At 37.1% G+C, this 20,014-nt stretch overlaps 1 protein-coding gene and 1 non-coding gene across 2 annotated transcripts; one reads left to right on the top strand and one right to left on the bottom strand.

The window, feature by feature from the left end:
* Positions 1–5,692: 5,692 nt before the first annotated feature.
* On the bottom strand, positions 5,693–5,776 carry TRNAL-UAA. The gene has a single exon. It is a non-coding gene; the product is annotated as a tRNA-Leu (tRNA).
* Positions 5,777–6,041: 265 nt separating this feature from the next.
* Positions 6,042–18,886, top strand: LOC121413763 (ADP-ribosylation factor-like protein 13B). Its single transcript, XM_041606702.1, has 10 exons — positions 6,042–6,214; positions 11,242–11,321; positions 11,993–12,063; positions 12,627–12,876; positions 14,165–14,270; positions 15,070–15,272; positions 15,896–16,028; positions 16,564–16,900; positions 17,435–17,680; positions 18,717–18,886. The coding sequence occupies exons 2-10, from the start codon at positions 11,263–11,265 to the stop codon at positions 18,806–18,808; spliced, it is 1,497 nt and encodes a 498-aa protein (XP_041462636.1). The 5' UTR covers positions 6,042–6,214; positions 11,242–11,262; the 3' UTR covers positions 18,809–18,886.
* The last annotated feature ends 1,128 nt before the right edge of the window (positions 18,887–20,014 follow it).

Raw genomic sequence — 20,014 nt, 5'->3', positions numbered from 1 at the left:
AGCTGTGCCAAAAATAGGTAATTTTGTCGCGCATTGAGAAGAAGCATGAGTACCATATAGCAGGCGCGATTTATATGACGACCTATATTTTTACGGGTGGGGGCCGCGTAATTTGTTTGCAAATCGGCCGTCAACCTGACCTTAGGACCCTAGCTGGCCCAACTAGCGTACGGGGGGGGCAGGGTTGGCAGACTGCCCCCCCCCCACCCGACACGCGAGTTACAACCCATGCATGGGACCTATCCCTGCCCCCCCCCCCTGACGACAAGTTGAAAACCCTTTTTTTTTTTGCTTGTCAATTTTTTTTGGGGCGGACGATTTTGTCCCCCCCCCCCCCCTGTGGAAAATCCTAGGTACGCCACTGGCTGGCTCTATATCCATACCCATGCAGATCGACGAGATGAATTGGACCTTCCCTGCAGTGTTTCCACTTTGAAGGAAATTACCCGAATTCTGGGAAATCCAGACGTTTCCCAGGTAATTTCCGGGAAATTAAAAAATTCCAGGAAATTCTGGGAAATCTAGCTGAAAATTACAATGAAACAACAATTAAATATAGCAACTATCAATATTCATGTTATATTTACATGATTTTAACCTCCATACGTAGCTCAAAATTTTTCGCTCGCGCTCCGTGCTCGCATTTCGTAATGTTGTTCCTATTTTTAAAGAGGGCGGTATGGAAGCTTAAAAGTGCCACCGAGATGTTGAGATTATTATCTCGGGAAGTCGACATCTTGATAGCAAAAGATAAGATGACGAGATCCTGGATCTCATCATGTCAACATCTTTTAGAAGAGATGATGAGATGACAAGATCCCGGATCTCATCATGTCAACATCTTTTAGAAGAGATGATGAGATGACAAGATCCCGGATCTCATCATGTTGACATCTTTTAGAAGAGATGTTGAGATGACAAGATCCCGGATTTCATCATGTCAACATCTTTTAGAAGAGATGATGAGATGACAAGATCCCGGATCTCATCATGTTGACATCTTGTAGAAGAGATGATGAGATGACAAGATCCCGGATCTCATCATGTTGACATCTTGTAGAAGAGATGATGAGATGACATGATCATGGATCGAAGATCTTGTCATCTGACCATTTCTTCTAAAAGATGTCGACATGACGAGATCCGAGATCTTGTCGTCTCATCATCTCTACTAAAAGATGACGACATGACGAGATCCCGGGATCTTGTCATCTCAACATCTCTTCTAAAAGATGTCAACATGATGAGATCCAGGATCTTGTCATCTCATCATCTCTTCTTAAAGATGTTGACATGATGAGATCCGGGATCTTGTCATCTCATCATCTCTTCTAAAAGATGTCGACATGATGAGATCTGGGATCTCGTCATCTTATCTTTTGCTATCAAGATGTCGACTTCCCAAGATAATTATCTCAACATCTCGGTGGCACTTTTAAGCTTCCATAGGGCGGGGCCAAAAAATGCTAAATTCCCTGATTTTTGCCACCTGGAACAAATTTACACTCGTTGTATTATTGCCCGATTTTCGTTAAAAATCAAACTTGAAAATTCCAGGAAATATTTATGAATTCCAGGAAATTTGGAATCCAATTTCGGGAAATTTATTTTGGAGCTGTGGAAACACTGCTTCCCTGGGAACCGTTTCATCGACACTTTTGTCTCTGACAAGTTGTCAGCCTCTGTCATATTTCCTTGATTCTGATTGGCTGAGAGTAACTGTCGGATAAAATGGGGCTTGTCGGATATAATATCCGAAAATTAAGTCCTTTTATCAGATCATGTATACGCCTTTTTGGAGTAAGAGTCGAGGTACCAGTCTTTTGGGGTGTGATTTATATATTTTGAGATGCAATTACCAGTCTCTTTTAAGAGCGGAAGTTTCTATTTGAAAAAAAAGTCACTCTAGAAATAGCGATAATGCAATTGAGGAGGATAGTCAGTTCACTTCAAAGTGATTGGTCCTAAGCAATCTTATTCTTTAATTTGTAAATATTATATAGTTAAATATGAGTTTCTGTTTAGTTGAATTTCGTCCACCAAAATTTGATACACGAGTGACTTGTGAGATACACTCTAAAAACAAATCAGTATATATGACTAGTTAATAGGGTCAGCTGGGTGCAGGAACTGTTATTCTAGCCATATTTGACTATTTTCTAGTCATATTTTACTAGAACAGAGTTATTTCTGACTAGAATATATGTCAGAAATGTAAATATCAGTGATTTCCATATCAGTTGCTACCAACTTAAGAGTGTAGAACTAATCATTGCTGCAACTTATTTTGTTGCAAGGAAGACTCATACAAACACGTCTGAAAATATTATAAGGAAAGTGGGGACACTACATCATTAGCCAACCTATCGCAAATTCATAATGACCACGTGCAAAATGTTATACACAACTTTGAAATTCAATAACTTTGTTATCAAATTTTGACATAATTTTCAGCGGCGGTTTGCTCGGTGAATTTTACATTATTTATTCAATTGTTTTAAGCCCAAAGTACCATTCAAATTTCCGAATGATAAGGAATCAAAATTTAATTTTCAATTCCTAAGATTGAAAAGTGACCTTTAGAGCATTTTATGGTTGAAAATGATGCTAATTTTATGCCTAATTTATCAGGCATATACCATGATTATTTTGTAAAGTCTTCAGGAGAAGTTACTTTGAGTTTGGAGCAAATAATCTGTCCCATATTTATTCCACGAAAGCAATATTTTTGTTTAGCAGAAGAATGAATGTCATGATGTAAATCGCAATGTATGATTTCATAATAATTTCGCAAAGAAAATATAAAATAAGAGTGAACATTCCAGATACTTCTGAAATTTGCAAGCAGCGGGGAAATATGAAATCGTCCGATATTAATATGTCACAGATTTGCGTTAGAATAATTAGTAGAATAATTAGTAGGTGAAGGAACATCAAAATAGATTGATCGGTTAAAAAAAGGCGCCTGGCTATGCTACATATAAAATCCGGGGTTCGATCCCCGGCCGCGGCACCTATGCCCGTGAGCAAAGTATTTAATGCTCTTTTATCCTGCCTTCAAATAAATGGAAATGCTATATGCATTGGTAACTTGGTGTCCACTTGTTTAAAAAAAAAACAGTTGGATGAAAGTTTCTCCCCTTTTTTATTTGATTTTATTTTGATTTAATTCTTGTTTACATATTTATTTATTAATTATTTATTTAATTAATATATTTATTTATTTATTTATATATATATATACATTTATTTATTTATTTATTTATTTATTTATTCATTCATTCAATCATTTATTTTTACGTCTCCAAGATTCAAACCCAAACCAATCTGTCAATGACAAGTGTTGATCTGTGATCAGTAGGAATTCCAATCTCTAATTTGTTAATGGAATTTAGCTATAACCTGCATGCTTGTTGAAAAATAATGGATCATAATTTCATCGGGATCAAACTAAAGGGGGCGCAATTGACAAATATGTTCCTCACAAGACAGGGTCGATTTGAGACCAATTGAATTTTGATCTAACATTTTCCTTCTTAAAGGTGCGTCGTGGTCGAGTGGTTCTGACTCTCGCATTTCAAACAGAGGGTCGTGGGTTCGAATCCTAGCCATGGCGTGTTTTCCTCAGCAAGAAATTTATCCACACTGTGCTGCACTCGACCCAGGTGAGGTAAATTGGTACCGGAAGAGGGATGTAATTCCTCAAAAAGCTGTGCGGACCAGAATCGGTAGACTAGCTTAGCCGGGTATATATTAGGAGGGCCTTGAACACCTAGCAAGGTGGATACGTGCGCTATACAAAATCAATCCTATATTATTATTAAAGAATTTTTGGAATAAATTATGCAAATGCTCTCTATTGACTTATTTTTTCTGCAGATGTTCCAAATAACTTGTTCCAAAATCAGCACACCTTGATCCACTTGGCTACATGTATTTTTTTCTAGTGCTTGGGTGGGGGACATAGAAGGCAAATATCCCTCGGATAATAACATTTGCCCGCCCCCCCCGTTCTGTATCACTCTAAAAATTCGAATGTTAAATCAACATTTGAAAGGTTGGAGGAGTGACAACCTTTTCCAAATGTTACATTCAACCAGTGGCGTACCGTGGGTCACGGCATGGGGGGGGGGCACCAGCAAAAATTTTGAGTCACCTAGTGAGCGCGCTTAGCGTGCTCAGTTGCTAGGTATGGTGACCTAATAGAGACATTTTAAGGACAGTGTCATTAAACGAATATGTATGTCACTGATCACAAATGCGAGCGCGAAGCGCGAGCTGAAAATTTTTTATATTCAGACCTAAAAAGGGACATTATAAGCAAATTTTAGTAATCATGATATGTACCTGTCTCGCTAAACAAACAATGCGAGCGTGAAGCTCTAGCAGCAATTTTCGTGTATATTGACCCCAAACGGACATTTAAGGACTATATTTTAGGAATTTATTAAGAGTATACATATCTCACCATATAATGCCAGTGCCAAGCGCTTGCTGATTTTCTTAGAATTATATGCATCCAAAACATAAAGCACTTGTAGTCATTGTAATCATGATTAACATGCGCATCTCACTAATCAAATCTGGTTTTGTAAGATTTACACCTAAAGACATACTTTTTGTAGTCATTGTAGTCATGATTAGCATACGCATCTCATACGTCAATTATTGCGAGCGCGAAGCGCGAGCTGAAAAATTAGGAAATTCACATCTGAAGAGGGGCATTCTAAGGCTTGTTTGTAGGAATTCACGTAGACCATGCGTATTTCACTAACCAAATGATGCGAGCGCAAGCTGAAATTTTGATATTCAGATCAGAAAAAGGGAAATTTATGGACTGATTTTAGGAAATCACGAAGAGCAGACTTATCTCACTAATCCACTAATGCGAACGTAAGCACGGACGGGAAATGTTTTATATTAAGACCTTAAAAGGATATGTCACTACATAAAACAATAATAATTCGGAGTGCGAGGAAATATATTTGGTGCATGTATGTCGACTTGAAAACGGGAGGTTTTAGTACAACAGGATTCTATATCTCGTTAAACAGGCAATGCTAGTATAAGGAACAATGAAGACATAGGCCCTGAGCAACTTATGTTTCATAAAGTTATATATTTTTTATTGTTATGTTATATAACATAACATAATTAATATGATAAAGCATAATTAACAATAATTTCTTCCTTCCCATACGTTTCTTTCACTTTCTCCCCGTAGTTACGCCACTGCATCCGACCTTGTATAAAGCTGAATCCAACAGTTTAAGTTCTGGGTAGAACCATCATTGGTAAATGCAACATTTGGAAAAGGTTGTCACTCCTCCAACCTTTAATGTTTAGTTAACATCGTTTTTAGAGTGATCCTTGCTCGCCCAACCAGCTCTCGACCAAGCTTTGGTCTCTGTTATATTGGTTGTTCAGTTGGCTCTACTTGAATCTTGAAGAATAATCTCTTTCAGCAGCTTCAAAGCTATCCCGGGATGAAAACATTCTGTGTATCAGTGCGAGGTGCCATGGTGAAGTAATTTGAAATTTCACTTTTAAAACCATATATTGTTTGAGTTGATAAAACTTTGTATAATTTCAAGTTCAATAAAACAAATTGTCGGTGCAAATATCAATGTGAATTACTAAAGTGATATGTGTTTAATGGGAAACTTCTTGGTATACCAAAAAAAAAAAATACTAGTACGGATGGGGTTCGAACCCATGCGGACTTAACGTCCATTGGAACTTAAGTCCAACGCCTTAACCACTCGGCCACCGTACTGGATGCCATCACTTGGGGCTCAATACATTATATGAATACTAATACAAACAAACGTTCGTCAATGTTTTGAAAGATGTTAATTCATTGTGATTTTGGTGCAAAAAACATCATACTCCAAATTCTAACAATTTTGTCTGATATTGTGTTCCAGACGATATTCTTAAAGGAAGATTAAGCGAATTTTCAGGAGCCATAAATTGACGAACAGAGGACGAGTACGAAGTGTGTGAGCACGTATGAGATAGAGATGAATGCTATACACATCCACACACGTACACACACAGACGTAGACACACACAAGTTGCTGCGGTAACAAAACATATTTACGACATATGAGAAATGCAGTGATCAGTGACTAATTAGATATTTTCCTTCGTTCGAAGATGTAAACTACACTGATTTTATTACTTATTTATAAGGGAACAAGATATAACATAGGTATGTATTGTATTTTAAGAGCATATTTGTCTGATTTATTTGAGCTAAGATGGAAAACGTTCTTTTTTGTTGAAATTTGAGTGTTGAATCGAATGAATTGAATGTGGATTGTTACGGCGACGTAGACGACGTACAGCTAGGCCGGCCATAGCGGCTGCCGGATTCCCTGTGACATGCATGCTGCCATGGGTGTCGCGGCTAGCGGCTGTGCTGTGCCTGTGCATTTCTGTGGCCATCTTCTTTTTTAGATAAGATAAGATATTTAGGCCTATTCGTCTTTCTGTCTGCACATACATTTTATCTTACAAGTGTGATTTCACATTCAACAAATGAAAATCAATTAACCATAAATCATTGTTACAGTAGTCAGTAGAAAAAAGAAACACAGCAAATAACTAGATCTACAGTAATTAAGTCCGTAACTCGTAAGGGGCAGTATTCTACCTGTTTGGAGAGTTTCCTCAAATATCTAGAAATATAGAATTTACCTGAATTTCAGACCCGTCTTATTTCCAAGAGCAAATGCTGGCTATTCTTTTTCTGTTAGTTTTTTCTTCAACCAGTCGACTGTGTGCGCGGGCGATCAAATTATACAGCAATGTTTTTTTGCACTAGTATTCAACCCGTCGGCACTAGTATTCAACCTAGCGATGAAAGATGGTCCTGTCTCTCAATCTGCCCTTTTCCCATCCGACTATGGACTAGACCATTTGAGAGGAGACCAAACAGGGAATTAATCAAAGCCAGAGACTTACATAAATCTAGCTCTAGTTTAGCAATCTAAACCCTTCTGAGATTTGCTATCTATCCTCACTAGGTTGTATACTAGTGCCATTCAGTGCAAAAGGCCATCGCGGCATAATTCGATCCTCCGCGCATACAGTCGACAGATTGATAAAGAAAATATCGACAACAGATTACCCTGGAAATAATAAAGGTACGAAATTAAGATAAATTCCCAATTTCTAAATATTTTGGGGAATATGTCAAAATCTTTGAATTATGCCGGGTTGAATACTAGTGCCCATATGGTAATTACGTATTGAGAGAAAGACAAGGAGAACCCCTGAAAAAGTAGGGCTTGTAGTTGTAAGGCTAGGGTCTCCTTTGTTTCAAGTACATGACTAAATAGTATTCAGTGTGTACCTGTAATATCTTTAAAGATACAAAAGAAACAAAACAACTAAAAAATGCAACAAAAATAAAGCAAAAAAAATAGACAAACTAAAACTAATCAATGACAAAAAACACACTAAAAAGAATAGAATACATTGCTTGAATGTACAATTATGAAGTCTAATAAACTAACAACAATATGATATAATTAAGGGATATATGATGGAAGAAGAAATAAGTATGGATAACCTCCTCTGCTTATATCGGACATCAACAGCAAGGTGCTGCACAAAGAATGTCCATCAGTAGTTAATTACAGAGAGGAGAGAGATGTAATACAGCTAATATGAAGTTTGTAAAGGAAAGTCAATGACAATGTAATTAAAATAAGCACAGTAAATTAGTTGGAGGTGATGTAAAGTCTAATTTAAAGAGAGCATTATTGGGAGTAACACCGCTGTTGTGAATGCATCTCCTTTGGTTGTATCATAGAGAGAGTAGATTTTATCTGACAGGCGTTTGCTTCTAAGCTTATTGCAGAAATCTTGTCAGTCAGTGATGATACATGTATATGTATAAAGTGGACAACATCTTCTGTTTCTTTCTTGCCTGCATTCGACAATTGTGGTCTTCTTTATTTTAACAAGTCTTGTTTGCACTGGATATGTCTGGCTAAGTAGCTGTGCTCTGACAATTACTGCTTGCCTGAGAAATCTCAAGCTGCCACAGCGCGGATACAAGTGGTAGGGGTTCTGAATGTTGATGGAGGTCCAGAATGAGAGCGTTTTCTTTGCTTGGATTGCCTCCATGGTTTCAAGTATGACCACATTGTTTACTGCCGTTTTTACTGTTTTCTTCCATTGGCAGTAAGGAATTGGGTCCAGTGTCTGGTAGGTTATACTTCACAAGGATAATTTGCCAGGCTCTGATTGTGACCGTTTGCATGGAGAGGGCATGAAGAAAGGTGCGATATTCGAAGTGTTCGTGAGGGAGGTCAAGTGACTGTCCTATCAACTGAAGCTTCACAACGTCCACTTGCGCACTGATAGGTATTAGTCCAGTCAAAAGGTGTACCGATTCATCAGCTTCAGACTTCGGTAGGCCAAGAATCTGCTTGAACAGTTGAAGCTGTGACTGGTTGAGCCTCTTTAACATACCCTTTGTAAAGTTAATGACGGCGGCTCCATAGAGCATGCGGGGGACACTCTCCATAATGCTGCGCAGTATTGTGGTAGAAGGTCACTTGTATATAAAGCACCAGCTCCAGTGAGAGCATAAAAGGTTTAGAGACCTTTTGCAATCATGTCCTCAGTTGGTTCTCTCCTTGTGCTAGTTTTTATAATGCCAAGATGAGGATGCATTTGTGCAGTTTGCACTGGGTCCTCTCACAGATGCCAGGCATATTGCTGCGAGGTATGTTTACCATCGTTTGAGGCAATGATGCAGCTTTTGGATGGATTGATTCTGTATTTCGCCAAGAATCTGGCTATTTTTTATTTTACATCCGAGACTAGTATATTAATACCAACCTCGCAATACGTGTGAGTGATCCGAGACATACATTGATTTAGATCTAGTCAAGCCAGTACTGTGATGGGGACTAATAAGTTATGAATGTCTCAACTCTAACGAAGATGACAGATGAAGTGGCATGGTTAATCACTCATTCAATGAACAAGGTTATGTTATGATATAACCTTGTTCTCAGTTATATTTCCATGTGTGGCAAAATAAGGGTGGCAATGTTTGGCTTATTTTCTCTTTTTCTGTGGGACATATGCTTGATTTTCTTACACTCAGTTTCCATTACAGCTATTCATCATTAAACTTGACTCTTATGTAAATTTAATTCTTTAAATTATTTTTTCTGAATTAAAAATAAAGATTGAAAAATGAAAATTTTCTTGCCATATTACTTTCCACCAATAGAGGGCGTGCAAAAAAATATGCCCCAAATTCAAGTTTTTGAGCGCTCTGGTGAATACAAAGATTATTCCCAAGTTACTAATGAAAAATAAATTGCAACTGTATGAAAATTAGTAATTTTGGTCAGAAAAGTGATATTTTAATGATTTTTTTTAAAAGTGTGCTATGTACAGCATTGGCATACCATAGTCCTACCTGTAGATTCCCCACAGGCAGGATGTGTTTAATGTAATTTCTCGCAGAGTTCCTAAAAAAGTTGTTTGACCATCTAACTTTAACTTAACTTAGAGTCTAACAAGTAACATACTAAGTTAGATCTAATGTTAGGCTCTGGTCTAGGCCTACTGAATATTAGAATCTATTTTTAGATTTGTAACAAGTTAGGCTACGGTAAACTGGCAATGGCACTAGTACAACAAGGCAGGTCAGTAACACTCAAGGGTTCATTAGATGCCACCGTGCACAGGAAAATCAAGCCATAGGCGTCGTGTGTTGTGGACATCAAAGGTAAGATCCCAGCACACGCGATCCACTAGTTAGAAAATAGAAATCCACTACGAAACGCGGTTCATGGTAACTATAGTTACTTCAAAAGATGTATGATACGTAGATCTATGTGCCGTGATCGAGACTCAATTTTCAGCCTAAATTTCTGTCCCTGAGCATCACCAATTTAGAAAGCCATAGAAATTCCTTCTTTTTCCCGCTGCTGAGACCCTCAAATTTATGTTTTTTTCGATCTAGTGCCTGCTCATACATGTACTCAGCGCAGCACAGTGGCAAATTGTCATTGACTGCATTCAACGACAGCCAAATATCTGCGCAGTGATTCGTAGGCCACTGATTTGTTCATTGTGCAGAAACGTCATGACCAATTTCAGGTTTATTCGTGCAACGCTCCGTTATCGAATTTATGCCATTCCAGAGGATTGCAATTTTAGCAATTGTTGATCCTAGAGCAGTTCTGGTGACCTACATTTTAAGACCAAGTTTAGTTCCAGAGCCCTGATTTTCATTTTTGGTGTGACACATAAGTATCATTTTATAATTCAAGTATACCCCCCCCTTGGGGGCAGAAATCTTCAAGAAGGCAAGATCCTAAGAAAGTCAATGTTAGACTAAAAGTCTAAATCGCCAGACAGGTGATGGAATTATGAAATAGGTCAAGACTTGAAGACTAAAGGGTTCTGCTGGTATGGCGATCTCTGTTACATGTTATGACTTTGTTGACGATTGGGAGATCTACAGGATCAGGATTACCTTACTCCTGTACATACCAAATGATGATGTCTTTATGATCTCAAAATTCTTTGGCTATTGACTAGACAGACTGCACACTTGGCTGAGAAACTGTCATAGAAAAAGGGTGACCATAATTTAGAAAACTATAGAAAAGGGTAAGATAATTGTATCAGATGTAAGGTAAAATGTCAAATTCATAAAATGGTTGGTATCACATTTTACTTACTTGTTTGACAACCTCTGATCTCAAAATGTTGATTTCTTGGGTTACAAAATTTACTGATGTTTTGCCAGTATTCTTAATGGAGATCTCACCTTAAAAACACCAGGTAATTGTGGGTCGCTTTATCTGTTACAATGTTATCAGATTTTCAAGATATGAATTACTTTTTGAGATACCCGTCCTTGCGCAAAATGAGGTACTGTAAGGTGCGAAATACGCTCACAAAGTTCAACTTTTTTCCCACCATTTTCAGTCAAATTCAAAGTTTCAATGAATATCTGTGTCTACATGTGTTTTGTAAACATGTAAAGTTAGTCGTTGGTCGTCACAGGTCTTCTTTTATTTGAATCACACAAATAATGCACAGACAAGGGACAATGCAAATAAGTCTTAGGGAAGCCATACATACAACAAACATCTAACATCCGTAGGTACTGCTCCCTTAGTCTTGGCATCCTGTACCACAAGCTTTGAATACGTGCTGTACTTTTTTTATTAACGCTTCTTTTTTTTCTTTCAGGTGTTTTTGTAAACGCAGGTAATGTTCAGCTTAATGGCCTGCTGTTTTCAGTGGATCAAGGAGAGGCGAGAGCCTCGCAAGTAAGTTGCAAAAACAAATTTATCAACAAATTTAAGTAGATCTACTAGTACTTATTTTAAATTGATAGGTTCTATGTTTATTGTAAAAAGAGCAAAAAACTACATGTGCATCAGGCATGGATCCACAGGGGTAGCAGAAGATGTGGGCTTATCCTATAAAATTTGAAAATCTAATGGGGAATCATGTACTGATGACCTTTTTTAGGCTTTTCAACATTTTTAGACCAATTTGCACCCTGTAAAAGTCTGACTCTTGATCTGCGCCCGTACATGTCATGGATGGTTTAAAGTAGTAGTATGCTGTTTGTCACAAACTTTGAACTGTTTAACATGCATAGATTGAACGGTGGTCAGACAGAAATGCCTCATTTATTAACTTTAAGATCTGTTTTGTGTACGGTCAGGAATTGTCTCAACTGTACTGGGTGGAAAATGAAACGATTTTACAACTGCAAACTTGCAAAACAGATTCCAGTAGAAATTACACAGTGTATTTCATTCTAAAATATCCATAGACAGGATCTGCATTTCAATTGTACAATTTGCATGGAGCATGTCATAACAATTTTTTTTTGTAAGTATGCACATCTTTGTAGCCATCCATTCAGGGCAAATTGATGGAAGCTCTACACTTATCACTTGTTAAACTAATATATTTTTTGTTTTTACAGGCAAGTTACACTAGCTCTGATAGGGCTTGATAACGCTGGCAAGACAACAGCTTTGAAAGGGGTTCAAGGAGGTAAATTTGTATGCTTTATTTCAAAGTTATTTTCTTACCATTGTCCAATAAATCCAACCATTCTGTAGTCATACCTGAAAAAGGTCATAACAATGATATGTGAATCCATATATTCAGATATTCTTGTGTTATAAAAATATACATGTATATAGATCAATATTGCTTCATAAGAAGGAGGTAATTTTATTTTTCTTCAATGATGCACTAGTCAAATCAGGTGGAATTAACCTTTTTTATACATTTTCCTCTATTTTTCATGAATAATCTACCACTTCAACATCTCGACATGAATCCCTTTCTGGTATTAAAAAGTAGTCAAATTACTTTGTTTACTCCATCTGTACATAGGTTTCCCTCTTTGTTCTTTAGATCCATTTCAACACAATATTGAATTTCCTTGTATTCAACTTCTTTATCTTTTTTCACATCCATTTCTTTTACATTTACATTTTTTTTTGATGTCATCATCTTACAGAAAAAGCAGCACGAGACATCACCATAGCTACAATGTACTTGCACCAATCTCATTTCATAACTATATTTCACTCCTGTTCTCATGTCAGAATCCCTGGACTTGGTCGCTCCAACGGTGGGCTTTGCGAGCGGAGAATTCAAACTCGGCAAGTACGATGTGACCGTCTTCGACCTCGGTGGGGGCAAGCGTATCCGCGGCATCTGGTCCAACTACTACGGAGAGGCTCATGGTGTTGTGTACGTCCTGGACGCCAGCGCAGAGGATCGGCTCCAGGAATGCAAGGAGTGTCTGGAGGATGTCCTCAAGAAGGAAAAGATCCGCGGCAAGAGAATACTCCTGTAAGTGCCATAGTTGTATTATATTGGATGGCTCAGAAGGGGATGCAACATAATCTATCAAGAGTTTATGGAATATGACACAAATTGAGATGACTGTACTATTGGCCCAAACAAGTAAAATGTTATTGTATCCCAGGAAGAAAAGCAATTACTCAGTATTATTATTATTAAAATAAGAATTGTTCAATTGACCGTACAAAAGATATATGATAGAGCACAGGAAGTTTTGTACATCTATAGGCCAATGGAGAAGTTGCCAGACCAAAATATGTGTATGTGTTTCTCTTGCACCACTGAAACTTTATATACTGATGTATTTAAGATAGGTCATTTTTTTTTTGTATTAATATGTCATTGACTATGCTCATATATGGAGCAGTGCACTGGATGGTGTTGATTCAGATAAACTAGTAAAAATACAGGATTCATATGGAGTGTAAAGTTTTCTTATACAACCAAATTCATCAGAGGTATTGTTTAAAGGGGAAGTTCACCCTGAAGAAAACTTTGTTGTAAAAATAGCAGAAAAAATAGTAAAAATTATTGGTGAAGGTTTGAGGAAAATCTGTTAAAGAGTAAGAAAGTTATTAGAGTTTAAAATTCTGGATTTGTGACGTCATAAACGAGCAGCTGCCCCATGTGTTATGTAATATAAAATGTATGAAATTCAAATTTTGTATGGCTCCTGATGACTTAATTTTATTTTCTTTTCATGATCGGGTGTGAAATGATTTGTCTATTGATATACAAAAGTTACAGTGAAAACCATTTTCAATTTTCTGAGAAAATGACATTTCATTGATTTTTTACCATTCGCTATGTAGGAATGCTGCTCGCATATGACGTCACAAATCAAATAATTGAAATTCTAATAACTTTTTCATTATTTGATGAATTTTTCTCAAACCTTCGGCAATATTTTTTATTATTTTTTCTGCTATTTTTACAATAAACTTTTTGTCAGGGTGAACTTCCCCTTTAAGGGTTTGTACCAATTCTTATATTAATGAGTGGTACATGTATGCGTTTTAGTAGTTTTGTACCCCTGAAGAAAAGAAACCTTAAGAAACTGGCCTTTTCAGTAAATTTACTACACACACAAATTTCATGATGAGATTTGAGCGCATTATACTGTATGCAAGATTTGTTATCAAGAACCTTAGGAGTGTCATGATATTGGTTACTTCTTTTGTTTCGTCCATCATGTTCATTGCTATAATTTCATGATTTGTTTTCTCTGTCCTGTGTGTTTGTCTTTTCCTTCTATCTGTCTCTGTTTCTCCTCCAGGCTTGCTAATAAACAAGACCAAGAGGGAGCGCTGGATGAGATTGATATCTGTGACCAGTTAGATCTAGAAGAGATCGTCAGGAACAGTAAATGCCCTTGCAGAGTGGTAATTAATTCTCTACTCACATATATTTTTTCATTTCGACTTGGTTCAGTGGATTTTTTTGTTTTTTTGCTGGCAGACAACGCAACACATCTCACTTATTTTCCCAAAAGCTTAATCCTAAATAGATACGAGTCTAACAGCTTAACCATAATAGATCTGTATAAATAACTGTAGACCTCAGGTTTCAGCTTAGAGAGTGTTGAATGGATTATGAAGGGAACGGTGCCTGAAAGTTATTTGAGATTGTTGCTTTAGTCCTGTGTGAAAATAAAACAAATCTAAATGATTGGATTCTTTGAGTGATACAAGCACAAAGATATGATTTTTGTCTCATTTTTATCCAGAGAGTAAGCATTCTTTTCCGGAACAGAACATCTCTTCATCAGACTGTTTTGGGGCAGTCTGACTTATTTTGCCAGCTGAATGGCATGCATGCGTAGATATAGCAGTGAGATCTAAGTAGATGTGAGACCAGTACTTGTCAGCAATAATAGTTTTCCTTCCGAAAGATAATTTTCTGTCACACTTTTCTTCTAAAGTTGGAAATCAAGGCTGTTTGATGGGTCACAGCTTCCATGTCTGCTAAAAGATATTCATGTCCCATCGATTTTGTTATCAATCTGAGCATTTGTAAAAGAGACATGCTCCTCATATACCAAGAACATACCGGTAGTAGGTTTTAGTTTCACCCTTGAACGGTTGAACCACAAGGGATTGATGCATTTTTCATGTTTTCTTGTGTACATGTACTCTATATCCCATTTAGTGATCCCCTATTCCCTCTGTTTCTTTTCTCCAGGAAACCTGTTCTGCTGTGCAAGGCATCGGCAAGCGGATGGACCCGTCCATCAGGGAGGGGATGCTGTGGCTCCTGGAAGGGATCGGCAACGACTGGGCCACGATTAGTAAGAGGGTGGAGGAAGACACCGCTGCTCAGAGGGAGGAGGAGAAGCAGAGGAGGAAGGAGAAGAGAGAGCGTGTCATGAAGGAGAAGGAAGCAAGGTCAGTGATGATGGTGGTGGTGGGGATGGTGGTGATGATGATGATAACGATGATGATGGTGGTGGTTGTGATAGTGGCCATGAAATTGGTGGTGGTGGTCGTCGTGATTGATGATGGTAATGAAGGTGATGATGATGATGACGACGATTAGATGATGATGATGATGGTGATGATGGTTATGGTGGTGGTGTTGGTTGTGATAGTGGCCATGAAGATGGTGGTGGTGGTCGAGATTGATGATGGTAATAGTGGTGATGATGATGATGATTATGATGATGATGATGATGGTGACGGTGTTGTTGGTGATGATGATATTGGTTGTGGTGGTGTGGTGATGATGATGGCCCCTTTGATTTTTTCTTCAACACATAAATGGCGCTATACAAATGCTGTTCATCATTATTAAGATGATAGTGATGGCATAACAAATAAAATACAACTACGTGATGACATGATCTACAGTGTGCAAAATTGCAAATTCATATTAGACCAATCATGTCAGCCTACTCCAGTATTGTTTAATTTGTAATGTACATACATGTAGAATAGAGGAGTAAATTGTAAAATCTTGAAAATTTGTGCTGGACTTTAATATATTTTGCTAAATTTCATCTGACATCCAGGAAAAAGAGAGAGGAGGAAGAGAGAAAGGCCAAAGGATTACCTTCGGAAGAGGAAGAAGACGAAGGTGAGGCAGATGTAGCCGATGGGGACCCATTCAAGAAAGTTAACGATGGTTACTTTGTAAAGAAAAAGGTAAGGCAATGGTATCACATTTACTTTTTTGATAAGCAGCAAATGAAACTTCTAATGATGAAGCGTTTATTGAATATCCATGAAGTGAAGAACTAAATTGTATGGTATATTAAAGGAAACTATTTCTCCAGGGGCCAGTAACACAAAGCTTAGCAATGATTGTAGACATTTTTTTACGATTGATTCCATTGACTACAATGTACAATCGATCATGAAAATCAAGCGTACAATTTATTGCTCACCTTTGTGTCATGGGAGCTATTTGCTTTTTTTCCATTTTTGCTGTCAGTATTGTATTTGCATGATTTTTAGGTCCTTCCACTTTAAATTCAAATCTTTTGATTGCTGTTTTTGCATTTATAAAAAGTGCTATGTTTCTGTTTTGATTGATTTGTGGAAAATAAATAAAATGGAAAGAATTGAAATGAAAAAAGAAGTTCAATAGCTGAAGACCGTAAGCCGAACAAATTTTTAAATCTTTGAACCATGTTTGAGTGATCAAGAAATTTCATCTCTATGAATTTTCAATCTCCAGAAAGAAGCTGCAGAGGCGAAGGAGAAGCAAAAGAAGAAAGATTTGGAAAACGCCACAGGAAACAATAACAAATCAAAGGAGAACATTGCGATGACCGAGTCATCATCGTCGCACAATGTCAATGACTGCGTTGGGACTGTAGAGGGAGACATTCAAGATGTAAGGAGTAATGGGGATGGGGGCAGCGACAGGACGTCGGGGAGTGGTCCCTTGAGTCCTGACGTGTTGAGTGATGGGAAGCCAAGTGGACAGGATGAAGCAGGGACCATGCCCGAAGGACAGTCAAAGAAGGTGGTTATAGGCTCACAGGAGAACCTGATAGAGGAACCTTCAAACAGTGAGTACCAAACTATAATGTGCCAGTCTTCTGAACAGCTTGCAGTTGTATTCCTACTACTTTTCACTAGTCTGTATGCACAGACCCAAATTGAAACTGTGGATACCCAAGTCCCAGTCGGGGTCTTCAGGCTGCAAATTCAGACCACTTTCCTCTAGGAGAAGGTATTCAAGCAAACATTCAAGAATTAAGTTGTCTGTGTATTATATTTTTGGTGCCTTGGAACAATTCATTACGGGTACGTTATTTACAATGTACCTTACAGAAAAATGGCCTTCCCTAGAAATAATGAAATTCAAGGCCTGTAAAAGAATTTGAGAAGTGGTATCTGAACTTGGTAAATTTGCAGGTTAATGTTTTTCTCATACTTTGTAAGCATATAAATACATGTTTAACATGCAATCTGGAGGAATTTTTTTCAAATAAAATAAACCTTCAAAGATCAAAATAAAATAAGGTACTAACCTCTACCCGGTTTCAGTTTGTGGCTGTGAATTACATATTGAATTGTCATGCTCCTCTGTCTATATTCAGATGGTGAAGAGAAGAAGAAGAAGAAAAAGAAGAAGATCAAGAAGAACAAGACTGCCCCGATGCCTGTGGATGGTATCGACGAGCTAGCACCCTCCCACCTATCCACTCCTCTTGCCACCCCGTCCTGGGCCCAAGCGCCTGGCCACCGGAATCTCTTCAAATCTTCACAGAAGCCCACGCTTGCACCTCTAGTAGAACAGTCCAGCCCGAGGCCGTCCTTGGACCCTCTCGTGCCTTCAAGTACAGGTTAGTTAGTCTACACTTGTTTGAAACTGGTTTTATGCAGATTTCAAGCATTAAGTATTCTTGATTAAAGGGGAAATATGTCCTGAAGAAATTTTAGTTGTAAAAATAGCAGAAAAATAATGAAAAATATTAGTGAAGGATTGCAGAAAATCCATTTAAGACTCACAAAGACATTAGAGTTTGTGATGTTATAAATGAGCAGCTGCCCATGTATGTTATGTAATATAAAATGCATAAATTTCCATTTTCTAAGGTTCCTGATGACTTATTTTTGTTTTCTTGTATGGAACGGATGTGAAATGATGTGTCTGTTGATATACTGAAGGTACGGTAAAACCATTCTGAATTTTCATTGATTTTTTACAATATGATATGTTGGAAAGCTGCTCACATATGACATCACAAATCAAATAATTAAAATTTGAATAAATTTGTTATTCTTTGTTGGATTTTTTCTCCAACATTTGGCAATATCTTTTATTGTTTTTTTCTGCTATTTTTGCAATAAATCATTTGTCAGGGGAACTTCCCTTTCAAGCAAGGGTCACCAATGCATGCTTTTATCACTTGGCGCTAAATTGAGCTTGTTACTAAGGCTCCGTCATTTTCAAGCTCACTGTTTTGAATAGATTAATCTGCATTTTATGCTGTAATTTTCATAAACATACAGTTCACTGATGCAGTCAACTTAGTGACAGACATAAATTTAGTACCTCTTTGTGCATTCTTCTCATTGGATGCTTTCTCAACATGCTGAATTCTAGCCTCCAGATCAATCCAAAGTCTCGCAATTTTGCATTCAATTGCCTCTGAACATCTCACCAATAGAAATATGATTTGATTTTATAGTTCAAAAAATTATTTCAAATTTGGAATTGATAATTCATTGCAAATTTGAAGATAAGTGATAAAAAATTCATGCAGATATTTTTTGTTGCTACATCCGTTTCTTTATGTTTAGAGGTACATCTCGGATCGTTTGCGTTGGATGTTATGGAGCTATTTACTTTACCCTTTTCTCCCTTTCTTTCTCCAGTCAATCACAGAAGAAAAGAGGTACTTCCAGAGCTTAGGTCAAGATCAACACTGAAGCCCAACATCGAAGATGATGATGATGTCATGACGTGACATAAATCTATCAGTAACTTAGAGTGACTTGTTATTTATATTGGACCCAGGAGATTGAGGGGAGAGAAAGAGAGAGAGAGAGAGATTTAGTGAGAAAGGGATTGAGGAGGGGGGGGGAGAGAAATGTCAATTTATCAAATTTTATCATCTTTATATTAATATAAAAACAAAATTATTAATTCTTGCATTTAGGAAAAACCATTTGTTATGAATTTTGGAAGTACTATGATAAAAACACAACCAATTAAAAATCTACAAATTATTTCATTTAAAGTTATATTCCAAATAAAAATGTCCGGAAGACGCTGACCGTGTTTTTTTTCTCCACATTTGCTAATTTTGCTAAAAAGATCACCTGCTGCCTATGCACTTGGGGTCTAAGAAGAAATAATGATTAAAAATATCAATTTCTTAACTTCAGTTAATTGCAGAAAACTAACCAGTGACACACATGTCACTTTTCCCATCGACAGTAGGTATATTTGACACCACAAAGTAGGTCTCCTTGAAGCAAGTGTTCTCATGTTTGTCTTTGATTTAAAAAATAAGTGAGTACTGTAGGACAAATATTGCTGTAATTTGTTTGTTTACATGTAGTAACTGAACTTGAACTTCAGATGTGGTCAACTGTACTATTCACTAGATTAATAAAAAAAAAAAATATAAAAAGCAGGTGATTGTTTTTAAACATCGCTTGGCTTCATAAATGCTATAAAAAACCGGTCTATACCTAATTATGATTTGGAGAACAAACTGTTTCTGGGGTGTTTTTTTTTCCATAAAGAATAAAATCTTACATGAAAGCTTAATGCCTAGTTGTATTTGTTATAACTCACAGCATTGTTAAGATCATGATAAGGTTTTAATCACACTTATTTGTATTCATCATGACAGTAGAATACTTACACTGTATGCATCAAACATCATGTGTGCATTGGCTCATACGCATGACTTCAAAGTCCCTCTTCACTAAATGTATAAATATGTTATTTAAATTTTACAACGAGAGCCTTGAACAAACTGTATTTTGCATTGAGGGTGCCAAAGATTTTTGTTTATTGTGCTAAATTGAAGTTTGCATACATTCGCTTTCCTGGCTTACTCATTTATGTACAGTACATACAACATACACTGTGATGTGTACATGTATTTCTTCTTCACGTTCATCTGTGTTGTATTCAGTATGCCTGTTATTTATTTCAATAG

This window comes from Lytechinus variegatus, chromosome 4, assembly GCF_018143015.1.
Source record: "Lytechinus variegatus isolate NC3 chromosome 4, Lvar_3.0, whole genome shotgun sequence".
Lineage (NCBI taxonomy): Eukaryota > Metazoa > Echinodermata > Echinoidea > Temnopleuroida > Toxopneustidae > Lytechinus > Lytechinus variegatus.
Note: the sequence above shows the minus strand (reverse complement) of the source record. Positions and strands in the feature narration are given on the sequence as shown.

What these genes read in the sequence shown, in the direction of transcription:
- LOC121413763 (XM_041606702.1), top strand. Translation starts at nt 11,263, where the DNA reads ATGTTCAGCTTAATGGCCTGCTGTTTTCAGTGGATCAAGGAGAGGCGA. An exon ending in CGCGGCAAGAGAATACTCCT is followed by an intron (nt 12,877 to 14,164) that starts GTAAGTGCCATA and finishes TTTCTCCTCCAG; the next exon opens with GCTTGCTAATAAACAAGACC. An exon ending in GTTACTTTGTAAAGAAAAAG is followed by an intron (nt 16,029 to 16,563) that starts GTAAGGCAATGG and finishes TTCAATCTCCAG; the next exon opens with AAAGAAGCTGCAGAGGCGAA.